General features: G+C 42.6%; 1 protein-coding gene across 1 annotated transcript in view; it reads left to right on the top strand.

Moving 5' to 3' along the window:
• The window catches only part of TENM4 (teneurin transmembrane protein 4), a 594301-nt gene that overhangs the window by 520939 nt on the left and 59167 nt on the right, over positions 1-14195 (top strand). Inside the window, exons 20-22 of the mRNA XM_042838225.1 lie at positions 5241-5508; positions 7678-7821; positions 8840-9089. Of these exons, the coding sequence (XP_042694159.1) occupies positions 5241-5508; positions 7678-7821; positions 8840-9089 (662 nt within the window). The remainder of the gene's footprint in view (positions 1-5240; positions 5509-7677; positions 7822-8839; positions 9090-14195) is intronic.

The raw sequence follows: 14195 nt of genomic DNA, 5'->3' as shown, positions 1-14195 counted from the left end.
CCCTCGCTACAACACATTGAGGCCCTGGAACATGTCCAGAGAAGGGCAACGAAACTGGTGAGGGGTCTGGTGCACAAGTCTTTTGAGGAGCGGCTGAGGATTGTTCAGTCTGGAGAAGAGGAGGCTCAGGGGAGACCTCATTGCACTCTATAACTACCTGAAGGGAGGTTGTGATGAGGAGAGGTTTGACCTCTTCTCCCAGACAACAAACAAGACCCAAGGAAATGACTGCGAGCTGTACCAGAGGAGGTTTAGGTTAGATACAAGGAAGAACTTTTTCTCTCAGAGAGTGGTCAGGCACTGGAATGGCTGCCCAGGGAGGTGGTGGGGTCGCCGTCCCTGGCAGTGTTCAAGAGGCATCTGGATGAGGAGCTACGAGATGTGGTTTGGTGCTTGTGGTGGCAGTGGTAATGGGAGGACGAATGGACTAGATGATCTTGCAGGTCATTTCCAACCTTGCGATTCTATGATTCTGTGATTCTATGAGTGTCCTGCATTAGATCTGCTAAACCCTGTGAGTGTCACACATAACTTGGACATCCTGAATTGCACTGGACACCTGTAGTTATGGAATCAAATTAATTGGCATTCGTTTTGAGATGAAGGCATCTAAATCAGATGTTCAGCTGCAGTCATCTGGATGTGTGCTAAATGTCCACACTCCCATTAAACCTGACAGAAATCTAATCAATACTGTCAGCAGAACCTACAGATCAATTACGCTGGCCATCTTAAAAGTATCTGATTCCCATTGACAATGTTGGTTAGATGTCCACTATAGTCAGTTCTTAGATGTCTGCCTCTTATACACACGCCTGTATGTCAAGTGAATTTAGATGCCTTAAACTGAAATTGAATCCCACTCCTATGTTACCGGGGCAAGACTCTCCTTCTGAAGAGCCCACCTCTGCCTGCTGCCAATGGGGAGATTTGGAAGAACAGCTTAGAGCATTCTCCTCACTTTTAGTTACAGTGTTTGTCTAAAATGAATCCCATGCAACATGGTGAACAGTACTTTACTGTCTCGCTCCAATTTATAGGAGGGAGAGGAGGTTCTTTTATTATCGATATACCCGGCGTGAGATTAAGAAGCAACGGTTCAAATGTTGGTCCAACCAGTTTATTACAAATCTTAATCAGGGGAAATGGGGAAGGGGAGAACGGACACTATTATGAATTAGGGTAATGGGGGAAGGGAAGGAGGGCGATAGAAAAGATAGAAAAGAAGGAGCAAGGAGTCTTTATAGGAAGCAAGAGGGACATAGTCACCACCATGGATCCAGCGTGGTTCGTAGTTCCGTCTTTGATCCTCAGTAGCGGTGGGTCGTCAGGCATTGTTGTCCTGTTGCCAACGACGACGACAACCATGGTGATGATGGCCCTTTTTCAATGCTTCAAAGTGGTTGAGTCAGCTATTTTTGGAGTGACAGCTCAAATCCAAAGTGGTCGAATCAGCTCTCCTTTGAGTGACAGATCAAACCCAAGGTGGTTCTCCTTGCGGTGGCAGTTTCTGGCTCTGGGATCTCAGCAGGAACCTCCTTTGTTCTTATCTTTCTGGCCTTGCCAGCAGATAAGAGGAAGCAGGGAGGCACCAACTAGCATCTTGCCTCTGCAAGATACAATGGTATCATCCCCCAGCCTTCCATTCTTAGCTGGAGCGGTTTGGCCACAGGCCAGATCTTCCGCCAGTGAACACTCGTGAGCACTCTCTTCCGCTCTTCTACAGAGCAAGCAGCTCTGGGGGAAGGGGCTTGCAAATGTTCCCAAAACGATATCGATTGTCACACAGTTAGCACCCATCAGTTGCCTCCTTGACAAGTCACTCCGAGTCTTATCACAAGAAAAACCTCAGGAAGCAAGCTTTGAGCCAAAAAAAAACTAAAAAGGATTCTCACATTTACCCACATACCAAATGATTTAGCCAAAATCCATAAAACTGTGTTCATCCTGAAATAGCAACTGAAGGTAACAGAGTCTGTCATATAAGAGAAACTCCTATTACAACAGTGTCCTGACTGTACTTCGTTAATGCACTACTTCTTGTTCTTGTTCTGGGCATACATACAATATAAAATAACTTAGCTATAAGTTTCTGCAGCTCCATTTTATAATACACAGGCCCCAGTAGAATAATGTTAAATATAATAGAAGAGTGTATTGCTGTAAGGAGTTGACAAGCAAATGCAGGGCTGGGAAAAAAATTCTGACAAGCTAAAGGAGTGGGCAGGCAGGAACTTATGAGATTGAAGAAAAAAATGCAGTGCTCTCTACATAGATTCATTCAAAAGACTAGATGACACATTTTTAATGTGTTTGACTCAGATGTCTCAACACAGATTTGGTGACTTTTAGGATGCCCTGAAGGGTCTCTTCAGAACTCTGTAGTTTCAGAGGGATGGAGATCTCAGAAAGGTCTGTGTCAGATCTATCACCCCCATGCAGAGGTTTTGGAGATCTCAAAGGCACTACATGCCTGTGTTACAGTCCCTGAATCAGGCCCTAAACGCTTTCCTTTGTCAAAATTCCTTCTCAGCATTGTATTTCATATTTTAAAAAAAGAAAAAAAAAAGCCAAGTTGTAGCTTGCCTTGTCTATTGGCAAAATGAATTTTGGTGCATTCAGAGTATTTTAAAGCTTGTTTTCACCTGTTCTCCCACCAGTGGCCTATTGGATTATCCTCCACCCATGCCCTGCTTTGTTGCTAGTTTAGTACTGCGTACAAACTACGAATGCATTTTGAGCAATCCAAATTACCCTTTGAACCAGCTCTTCAAGCAGGCACCTTTAAAGACGATCTCCTACACTGGTACCTCTGTACTGACCCTTTCTCTGAAATGGCAGACGGCAGAGAGAGATCATGACAGAGAGAAATAATTATTTTTGACAGGAATTTGAACCAGACGTTGCAAATAGTACCTCAGTGACAATTACTTCTGCCTGCCTTTTTCCTAACGGGGTTACATATAAAGACAGATTTGATACAAGGGACCACCTTTACAGCAGCTTGGCTCAGCTGGTCTCTGGTTGAGCCTGGTCCCAGACCAGCTTGTTGCTGAGCTCATAAAATACCTTTTAAAATTCCTAGGTTTTCCCAGTTCTGTCGTTTTTCACCCTCCTAAACACTGAGATATGTAAATTGAAAAGGCTGCATTAGAGATAGTAAATATTTATGAGCACAGTGGAACAGCACTTTAACTTCTGGATGCATCCTTTGGTCAAGTGCTGAAAGCTCGGAGGTTGTAAGTTACCGCTTGAAGAAGTGTTAGGCCTTGTATAATAACTTAGAAGAGGTCTTTTTCAGCGGGCAGATTGCATCTGTCGTCGTTTATAGCTCTGACTTTAAGAGATGAAGCAACTGTAAGAGATGAACAACTTGTCACATCGGGGAATTTTACTGCTCCCATGTAGGAGCAGAGTGTAGGAGGCACAGATGTGGCTTGGAGGACACCAGTGCAGCTGTGATCCCTTTGTGATGGAAGCATATCTCGACCCACCTGCCTTCCAGCCTCCATGCCCTTGGTATAACGAAAGCTAAATATCGCTGGGGAAGTATTTTCATGGCTCATCTGGGGTCCAGCACATGAAATATTGCAGAAGTGATGCAGGAGAGCACAGGGCTAGTTCTGACCTTCTGACACATCCTATTATCAGCCCAAGTTTTCAGACTTGCTGCTAAGATTCTATCTTCATCTTTCAAACTTTGCTAAAGGCTGCTGCCCTGTGCTGAAAATGTCCAGTGTTTACCTAAGGATGAAGTTTTCTGGAAGGGGAAAACTAATCTCACTTCCCCAAAGAATTAAGGAAGAAATGCTCCTTTTTTTTAATCAGTATTTTGCAGGGGAGAAGCAGCATGGTGTTGGAGATTGCCTTCCAGAAAATGCCTGTGCATTTCCCTACCTAAAAATAAATAAATTAGAAAGGACTTCTAGGCCTTATTATACTTTGGCAGGTAAATTACCTGAAAATCCCATCTTTACTGAGTCTTCTCTGTTTTCAAAGCAGATAAAACTTTCCCTACTGTCTCTCCAGCTCTTCATGAAATTCTGTACTGGGACAATTGACTGTCCCGGTCAGCCAGAATCACAGAATCATAAAGTCAAAGAATCATAGAATCATTAAGGTTGGAAAAGACCACTAAGATCATCTAATCCAACTATCAACCCACAGCCACCATGCCCACTGAAACCACATCCCTCAGTGCCACATCTACACAGTTCTTGAACACGACCAGGGGCAGTGACTCCACCACCTCCTTGGGATACCCCTATAGTAGTACACTCAAAAATACCACTACTGCATGGCTAGAGGAGAAAACAAAGCAACTCACCTAGGATACTGATGAATTTGGCAAAGAAGAGAAAGGGATAATGCTAGCAAGGGGAAAGAGGTCGACTGTGGCAGATCAGGTCAAGAGCTTCATAGCGCAGCTAAGAGGGAAAGAATTCTAAGCAAACGTCAGGGTAAGTAGGAGCAAACATGAAGGCTGAAAAAGGGCCAGGGCCAGGATAAAAAGAGAAAAGATCTATATAGGGCAAAGAGGTGAGGTGAGAGAGGAGCAGTTACAGATTGAGATTGGTGAAAGGAGATCACTGAGACATGGGTGAGCCAGAGGAGGGAGGATGGGAGCACAGTTAGTGACATGGATAACGGCAGGTTACCATCAGGACCAGGAAACATCTGTGAGGATGCAAGCCAAGTAGGACTTGATATTTCAGTGGGATAAAAGGGCAAGAGGCAAAGATTAGAAAAATAGACTCGTAGAATGGCTTAGGATAGAAGGGATCTTAAAGATCATTGAGCTCCAACCTCCCCGCCATGGGCAGGTTTGCAGCCACTAAATCAGGCTTCCCATCAGCACCTGTTGAAACCTACCAAGGCAGCAGAGAAAATGAAAGCTATACTGATGGACTGGAATCCTCTCTTACACCAAGCTCCTTTCACCTTTAGGAGTCCATGTACTCCTTTTAGAAGAGAGTCCCATTGTAAATATTCACTTAAACCTGGTACTTTCCACTGCTATTCTCCCACGCAATAGAGATGGAGAAAGAGGAGTTTTCCTGGCTTTCACAACTAACTCAATGAATTACATATATAATTTCATAATTGATGCTTACTAGGTGTACTTTTTTAAACAGAACTACCAGAGCTTTCATAAAGGTGTGTTTGATTAATTGCATCTTTGCTGCCATTTCCTGTCTGCTCGCTGCTGATTTAACATCTTCCGGATTACTTTTCCACAGGCTCTGCAGGAGGAGATTAACGTTTCTGGTAGTAAAATAAAAGTGAGTTACCTGAGCAGTCGCACGGCTGGCTACAAATCAGTCCTGAGGATCAGCATGACCCACCCCACCATCCCCTTCAACCTCATGAAAGTCCACCTCATGGTGGCCGTCGAGGGACGCCTCTTCAGAAAGTGGTTTGCAGCTGCTCCAGACCTGTCCTATTATTTCATCTGGGATAAGACAGATGTCTACAGCCAGAAGGTGTATGGGCTTTCAGAAGCCTTCGGTAAGTGACCTCAGGGCCTGTGTTTCTTTTTAGAAGCTGCTAAGTGGCAACGCAGAAGCCTTGTCGCAGATCGATACAGTCCAACTGCTAACGCATAAAATGGTCCCTGCTGGCTCACCGCTGTTTCCTTGGAGAGGATAGGGCCCAGCTGTTCAGGCAGCACACATTTTCCCAGCAGAAGAATACTTATCTATTCTCTGGCTCTTGTCCCAGCGTATACATCCTGAGCTGCTGCTATCGTATCCGTACAGAAGGAATGAACTGGGACCAGAGGCATTTGGCTATTTCTCACCTACAGCTGAATGTTGTCAGCACTTCTTTGAAATGAATCCCTAGAACGAAGTCCTAATCTCTTCCCCTCCTTCTGCCTGACTCTCAGGATTACCCTCATCTCATAGTTTCCCTTTTGTTACCTTTTTAAGAACATCATTCCAAGCTGGGCTGCCTTGCACAGTCAGTTACACCTGCAAAACACTGTCAGAAGCTTCATGTCAGAGGACAGACAGCCTCTGCATGCTCAACATGCCACGTAGGATCTAGAATCATAAAATGGTTTGGGTTGGAAGGGATCTCAAAGATATCTAGCTCCAACCCTCCTGCCATGGGCAGAGTTGCCAACCACTAAATCACACACTAGATCAGTTTGCCCAGGGTCCCATCCAACCTGGTCTTGAACATCTCCAGGGATAGGACATCCACAGCTTCTCTGGACAAACTGTTCCAGCATCTCATCACTCACTGGAAAATTCCTCTGACATCTAATGTGTGATGCTGCCAGGAAGGAAGTGTTTTGAGTGCGTAGTGAATAGAGGTGATGCTTCTCTGCAGTTTTCCCTTTCCATCTGATGAGCACCCAGAGCAAATACAGTCAAAGATCTTGAAGGTAGACCAGCCCTTGGTAAAGAGAGCTATTAACAAGATGGGAGAGATCTTTAACAAATAGATATGTTCTTGACAGAAGGATGGTGCCCTGATTCCTCATAGCCTCACAGAAGATAAGTCTCTTTCTCATCTTGTTTTCTAAGAGGGAGAGGATGTGCATTTCTTGTACTCAGTCACTAAACTCAGCTGTTTTGAGCAGGCTGAGAGATACAACTTGCTGAACCTTACCCAGTCTGGATCCCAGAATGAGAGCTGTGCCTTCATAGCATGTATTGAAATACTATGTTTACCTGCTCTGTAAGATGCTAGATGAGCAGGTGATCCCAGCATACTGCACAGCTCTGCAGTCCAAGGATTCTCAAAACAACAGCACTCAGGCTTTTAATGCTTTCATCCACTAGCACAGTGGAAAATATCAAGCCTTCATTTCCTGAGCTACATCTCCCCCTCTGTGAACTTTCAAAAGGCTGTATTTGGTGGGGGATACTGAGTTCAATTACAGCTCAGCACTGTTTTGGAGATCAGACTTTTTTTTTACTGGCAAAAAATTAGCCATGTAATTGCTTTTCATTTGTGCAGAACTTACAGTTTTCCTCTGTTCCAGCCATTAGTGCTGGAAAGATAAGGTAGGGCAGAAGAAAAGCAGGCCAATAAAACAGGATCTTGATACTTCTGAGAAAACCATAAAGGAGCCATTATTCTGTCAAAAATATGATTCTTCTTCTGACATAATTTTATTCCTAAATAACTCCAGTATGTGTAGCAGGGTTATGAAAGACTCTGATTAGACATCAGAACAAGCAAAACCGTGTTCTTCTTTGTACCTTGTTGACGTTATCAATGACCACAAGTCAGCCTCATCTAAAACTGATGTCCATTCTCTGCCCATTGCTTCATTTGTAGTAAGGCCATGATTTTCATCAAATTCCTGACATGCAGTCTTACATTAAAGATGGCAGATAGATTAAAATCCTCCTATTTAGGCGTACAGCATTGCTTTACATTCTAGAATAGTCATTGTTTTAAGATATGTCTTTAAAGCAGTGCCTTTGAAGTATTTAGCACATTTGTCCAACATCTACAACTCTGTCGACCTTTTTTAAATGCAGATGGCCTTTAAAGTGGGAAACACTGCAAGTCCACGTTATGATGATGGCATTTTAAATGAAATAGGCAGTTGAATGTAGTATTGTTCCTACCCAACTCAGCTGAAATTCTTAGTGTGCATACTGCATATTTCCAGGTTGCTAATCTGGGGGGGCTCTTTTGTTTCTCTCTTGCTCACAGTTTCCGTGGGTTATGAGTACGAGTCGTGTCCTGACTTGATCCTGTGGGAGAAGAGGACAGCTGTGCTTCAGGGTTATGAAATTGATGCTTCCAAGCTTGGAGGATGGTCCCTGGACAAACACCATGCCCTCAACATACAAAGTGGTAGGTTGTCTGTAGCACATAACCAAGGAATACTGCGGTGCGGCAGGGCCCAGTTGCTTATCATTAAGAATTAAAAGAAAAGGGGGGAAACCTGATCAACATAAGATTTTTTCTGTTTTCTGTTTTCTACCAACCTGTTTTCTACCAACAAATTGTTTATGGAATCTACATTTAGAAACAATTCGGTGCATGTAAATCCAAAAGAAGCTGATAATGGTGAATCAGATGAAATATATAGGCACCCCTACCTTTGTATTTTCTTTAAAAAAGTGATTATCAAGGAAAATAATCCTAAAATAAACAAAGAGAGTGTATTCAAGTTGTCACTAGCAGTGATTATAAATCCACCCAGCCACATTATGCAGCGTGCAAGTGGGCTTGCATAAATGAGAAGCTTCATGGGTTATAAGGGAAAATGGAAGGCTCCAGAGTCCTTGAAGAGAGTTGAGGACAGCAACAGGGAGACCTGAAGGGTGATCAGAATGCAATTAAAAGATGGAAGCACTGTCTGTTTCTGAATGGTAGCAGTGAGGTGGGAGCAAATATCTAAATTCAGCCCACACCGTGGCTGAAAAGACTACGCTTATAGTGAACATACACCGAGCTCCTCCGAGCTTTGTAGATGAAACATTCCTCTAGAGAATGCACCACGGCTTTCTTGTCTCTCATCTTTTCATGAGCTATGTGATTTATTTATTTATTTATTTATTCTCTGGTAGCCTGCAAATTACAGGGCAGACAGGAGCAAAAAAGGAAAGTGAAAATTCGTGAGATGCTGAAAAGTGTATTTCATTCACAAATATAAGCAGCCTTGTTCTTCCTCTGTGCATTTACCTCGTGAGGAATGAAATGGGCCTGTAAAAAAAAATGCTTGCTTCAGATAAGGTAACCTTCCTTGTAGCAATCACAGAACAGTACTCTGAAAATGGTACACCTCCTTGCTGCTTCCAGCAGTGCCATGTATCCTCCCTGTGAATCTCAATTTCTTGATTTCGTTATTACTGTTTTCACTCTGTAGGTATCTTGCATAAAGGAAACGGGGAAAACCAGTTTATTTCCCAGCAGCCTCCTGTAATTGGAAGCATTATGGGCAATGGCCGTAGACGTAGCATTTCTTGTCCAAGCTGCAATGGTCTTGCAGATGGGAACAAACTCCTGGCTCCTGTTGCTCTAACGTGTGGATCTGATGGAAGTCTTTATGTTGGAGATTTCAACTACATCCGAAGAATCTTTCCCTCTGGCAATGTCACCAACATACTGGAACTAAGGTACATCGTGCTGCATGTGGCTGTTATAATTATGCAGTTAAGCTCTGCACAGTCTTGCATACCCAAAAGGAAAATAAGAAAAGTTTATAATAGAAAGCACAAGAAGAATGGAAAAGAAAAGAAAAATAAAACCTGTCCAGATTTGCCTCTTCTGCAACTATGCTAATTTTGACTTACACCAGAGAAAATTTGGCCGAGCAAGTTCATCACATACTAAAAATATTGTCAGATTTTTGTGCTGCTAAATCAAACTGTGGTAATGTCTCCCGTTTGGTCTGCTTGTAGGCCAGTGGGAATTCTTAAAATTAACAACCAGCCTCCAGGATAACCCAGACTTGGAAGGACACAGCAGTGATGACAGTACATAGAGGTTAATCAGGATAGATGATCATTCATACTTAAGACAGGATGATCACCTAGGGAGTCACAAACCCGAGGTTTTTCTGGTTGTTTTCAAGGGACAAACACATATTGGCTCCCTCTAGTCTCCAACTGAACAGCTGTTATAGGATGAAGATATAGATGAAACATCTTAGAGTACCTGAAGCGTTTCATTTTACCTCAAAATAACAAAGGAAAACAATATATCAGGAGAGACTTTGGAGGCCTGTTAAAGAGCAACCACTAAAAATAATGAAGGGTACAGAACATTACAGATTTATCACAAGTTCTGAGGAAATTAAATAGATTGTGACTGGAACTGAAATTTCATATTGACTTCAGTAGTAATATTCTTCATTTGTAACATTTCTATAACAATTTACAAGACTTCAAAGCACAGGAGCCTGGTTCTGGACTCTTCTTGTGGACAGAGTAGACTCACTCCAGGAATGTCACTGGAGTTAAAGCAGTATTTTTGAGTGAGGCTTCTCTACTTGGAGAACCTGACCCGAGAGCTCAATATGAAGTTTGCATTATAGGACTGTTGGCACTCCCATTTAGCTCTTAAGATCTGGTCTGAAAGAGAATTTCCCAGAAAGCAAGAAACCATGCTATATTCTGTTTTCACATCCTATCTTCTGGAGACAAAAGTAAGGCCCTGTTTCTTCAAGGAGTGCCATGTGGAGGGCCCCATCACAGCTGACCAGAACAGCAGGATCCCATGCAGCACTGCTTTGCATTACCATTTGCTCCGCAAAGCTGCAGGTGAAAAATAGCATCTGCAGCAGTACTTGTTTCTATGATCCATTTAGTCCCTCGTTAACAAGCACACTACAGTCATTAGGCCCACAAGACTTGCTGAAGGCTTGATTTGGCACACAGAGCTGTAGATTGTGGTGTATGAGAACAAAATCCAGACAGCTGTCACAAGGTTGGCACCTGTAGAATAGATGTCTTGCTCTGCCCACACAAAGATGACAAAATCAGTTGTTGTTGGATATGGAAGCCCACACTGACATGTTTAGAGAGGGCTGTAGTTCCTTTTGAGTAAATAAGCAAAGAGTTGATGTATTCTATTCATTTATGTGACAGACAAATACATAATATATCTCATATTCATAAGGTGAGAAAGTGGGATAAATCTTCTGTACTGGTCCGCATTAAAGAATATAGTATTCTTCTAGTGCCAGAAAGTTATTTTAATGGCCAAAGGTGAGATTTCCAGAAGATCCTAGGTGATTTGGGGCCAAAATCCCATTGCAACTCATTGGGATTAATATCTCAATCCCAGAAGTACAATTTGGAAAACCCAATCTCTGTTTCATTGTCAGTGGAAATACCAGACCCGGTGGAGGTTTTAAAGAGTGTTTCCTGATTGGAAAAGAGAAAATTGGGAGCCTTGACAGAGTGGCCTTGCTGACTTTTGCGTAGAGCCACAAATTTACTCCAGATTTAAATCTGCTGGAATGATTGCTGCTTCATCTGTGCAAACACTTAGGTTACTGGATCTAATAAACATTTCTTCACTCTGGTGTGCTATAAAATACATGGGTTCAGATGCAGGCTGACTAAAAGCAGTGGAGGAAAGCCATTGCTTTTGCATTAAATAGAGTTCACTTGTGCCTTCTCAAATCAGCATCTCTGTAGAGATTAACACCCTCACTATTTGGATTTAGTCCTTTTTTTTTTGTTTTTTAATTTTGTTTTGTTTTTGTTTTTTAAGTGTAGCGTTCTGTTGTAGAGAGGGGTCACAGATAACTGCAGCTGGGTATGTCACCAGACCCATGAAATATGTCCGTCTCGGGATTATTCAGTTCTTTGGACTGGAGTTCCTGAGGTTATGGCAATGAACTGCCACCCACAATGGTGCAATTGGGAAGTTACCTTTGTAAATCACAAAATACTGCTTTGAGTGCTAGTGAAAAAAAGCTGTGCAGATATCTACTTCCACATACATTTAGCACTGTGTGATAAAGTCTGTCTGACCCTATCTTTTACATTAAGTGGATAACTCCAAGCAGGTGAGATCCTACTTCCTTTGTGATATGCAGTGATACATAAGTGAGCTCACTGACAAGTAATATCCAATATAAAATATATCAGTGTCATTCCAGCTAAGTCTTTATTTATTATTGCATTGTATGATACAGTTACTGTCAAGTTTTCAATCTGCTAATAATGCTTCGAATTGAGCCGCTAACACCTCATTCTTTCTTCTATTCCCTGCTTTCCTGTCTTCTGTCAGAAATAAAGATTTCAGACATAGGTAAGCCAACCAGTGGAGAATTCTTATGCTGCTCCCTGTCTTGTTGCATGTTGTTACACAGTGAGCCACAAGTGCCATTTCCAGATGATTCAATAGGAAATGAAGCTGCTGTGATTAAAACTGGCATAGGCGATCAGTCATCAGAATGGGGAGCCATTAATCACAGAGCAGAATCACACAGACTTTGGCATGATCTGTTGCAGTCGCAGACAAGGAAATATAGAGACAAGAGGAGTGCCTAAGGAGGAGGGTGTAAGAAAAGCGGGTGGGAATTAACCAAGCAAGTCAAGAGAGAGCAGCTCCAGGACACAAGTCGCTTGAAGAGCTTTGATGGAAAAATGATCCTCATTTGGTGGTGGAATGTCTTCCTTTTGAGCTTTGGGGTGAGGACGGACAAAATGAAAGGTCAGATGTACCTAAGGAATAAGATTTTGTAAATGTTCATCAATTAGAGCTCTCCACAGAGAGCACTCTCATTTTGTGAAAGTGCACAAGGCTTAGCTAGGAGGTAGTGCAACACAGAACCTTAGTCAGGAAGTGCAATAAGAAAGTAACTACAAGGAAACAGCACGACAGAGAGACTCCTCAGTTGTCTTTGTCATTAACAATATTTGTCACTTGGGCTCACTGGAGTTGCAGTGAGTTTGATCCAATCAATTTTGTTCACGAAGATGTCAGCCTGTCATTGTTTGTGTTTGCAAGGACTTCTCTGGCTCTGACAAGTTTCCCATCCTTCTTCCCAGATGCTTTCAATATTAGAAGGCTAGGCTGCAGAGTTGGGATGTTTTTGGTTTTGTTTTCTATTTGCATTTGGGAACCTTTTTTTGCTACATGCTTTTTATTTATGTTTCTTTGGCTTTATAGAGGCTGTGCAAAACCAGAAATGTTCGTTTTGTCTGCATGCCTGGAAATGCAGTGGAGTAGAAAGTGTTTTTTTGTCTTATTGCCAAAACATTAATGAAAGACTGATTTTTCCCTCTATAATGAACTGGCCCAAAGCTTCTATTAGTTTGGCTGCAAGGCTGGTACTCAAGACCTTTGCACCGACTATCTTCATCAGGCTGAGTTCCAGCCCCCAGCTCCTCTTTCACATCATTTGAAGGCAATAGAAAAACTCATTTCTCTTTGGAACAGCCAGGTTGTATCCTTAATGACCTAGAAATACATAGCCACTATCCTTAATGACCTAGAAATCCATAGCTACTAAAGTGCACCTGCTTTGACAGTGAAGGAGAGCAGCTGTTACAAGAAGTGTGGTTCTATATGAAGGCAATAACTGAGCCAAGATATATGGACTGGCCACAAATGCTGCAGATGCCACCAGAGCTTTATGAATTTGGCAGGGCTTCTACTTTGGGCAATTCCTAGAAAATAAGCAATTAAATGAAAGCAAGAGAAGACATTCCCTCTTCAGTACAGTCCAAAGGTGTCTGATAAGGGTGGAGGAGAGGAGGAGCTCTAGATCAAATATTCCCATCTGAGGCTGCATTAAGAGAGTCATCCACGTGAGCTAGCAGCTGTTCTGTGTCGTTTTGCCCTAACAGTTCTTGTTAGGAAGCCTCTTCATTCCTGAGCCACCGCAAAATGAGCGGGTGTAGTCTTAGTTACAGCTGCAGTGCTCTGAGCTCCATAAGGTTCTAAGCTTGACATCATTGGCAGGGAATAGTTGCAGAGAGATTCAGTTATGGGAACCTCAGTGGTTTGAAAAAGCTGCAGTCCATATGCAGAAATTTCCTCAATTCAGAGAAAAAAATATTTCCTCCCAGTTATGTCACCTGCTGTGATCTTGCTCTCCAAAGGCTCCACAGCTACCATCGAAGAGGCTTTGCTCTCCAGTGCAACATGGGTTTGCTAAGATCTAACTCTGTTCTAACAGCCAAAAAGGCTGTGGGCCAACATGGAAATGTCAGCCAACCCAAAAAGCATCACCAAATAGTGATCTCTCCCAGTTTTACACCCATCTGTCATTTGACGATAGATAAATATGAACTTTCTCCCACATGTCTGTGTATGGACCTGTCTTGATGGGCCAATAGAAGGTAATGGCTTTTTCCAAGCCTGGCAGTAATAATTTGCTGTTTATTAGTGTTATCTTTTCTCTGCAGGAACATGGAGGGCAGTGAAGCATTTCTGTCTAGCAAATATGCAGAAAATGGCCACACGTAGATATATTCCTCCATTCTTCTTTCTATTCATACTTCAAAGAGACAGTTGCCACAAAAAAATAAATGTCTGAGAAAACTGCCCTAGGATCAGATCAGAAGTCCTTTGCAGTTTGTGGGTTGGCTTACGGCATCGCTATGAAGTTTTATTATCCAGTCTGTGACACTAGAAGAGTTTTGGGCATCACACACCAACTGAAAACACTAAAAGGCCAAGTGTAAATTCAGCTCACTGCGCTGTGTGGCCTCCTTATGTGCTAATCTATTGAATGTCACCCAGGGAGAAAAAAAAGCCCA

The sequence above is a fragment of the Centrocercus urophasianus genome, unplaced genomic scaffold (genome assembly GCF_019232065.1).
Source record: "Centrocercus urophasianus isolate 14NV4802_14NV808 unplaced genomic scaffold, USGS_Curo_1.0 seq_74, whole genome shotgun sequence".
In the NCBI taxonomy this organism is placed as follows: Eukaryota; Metazoa; Chordata; class Aves; order Galliformes; family Phasianidae; genus Centrocercus; species Centrocercus urophasianus.
This window is presented reverse-complemented; position numbering and strand designations above follow the sequence as displayed.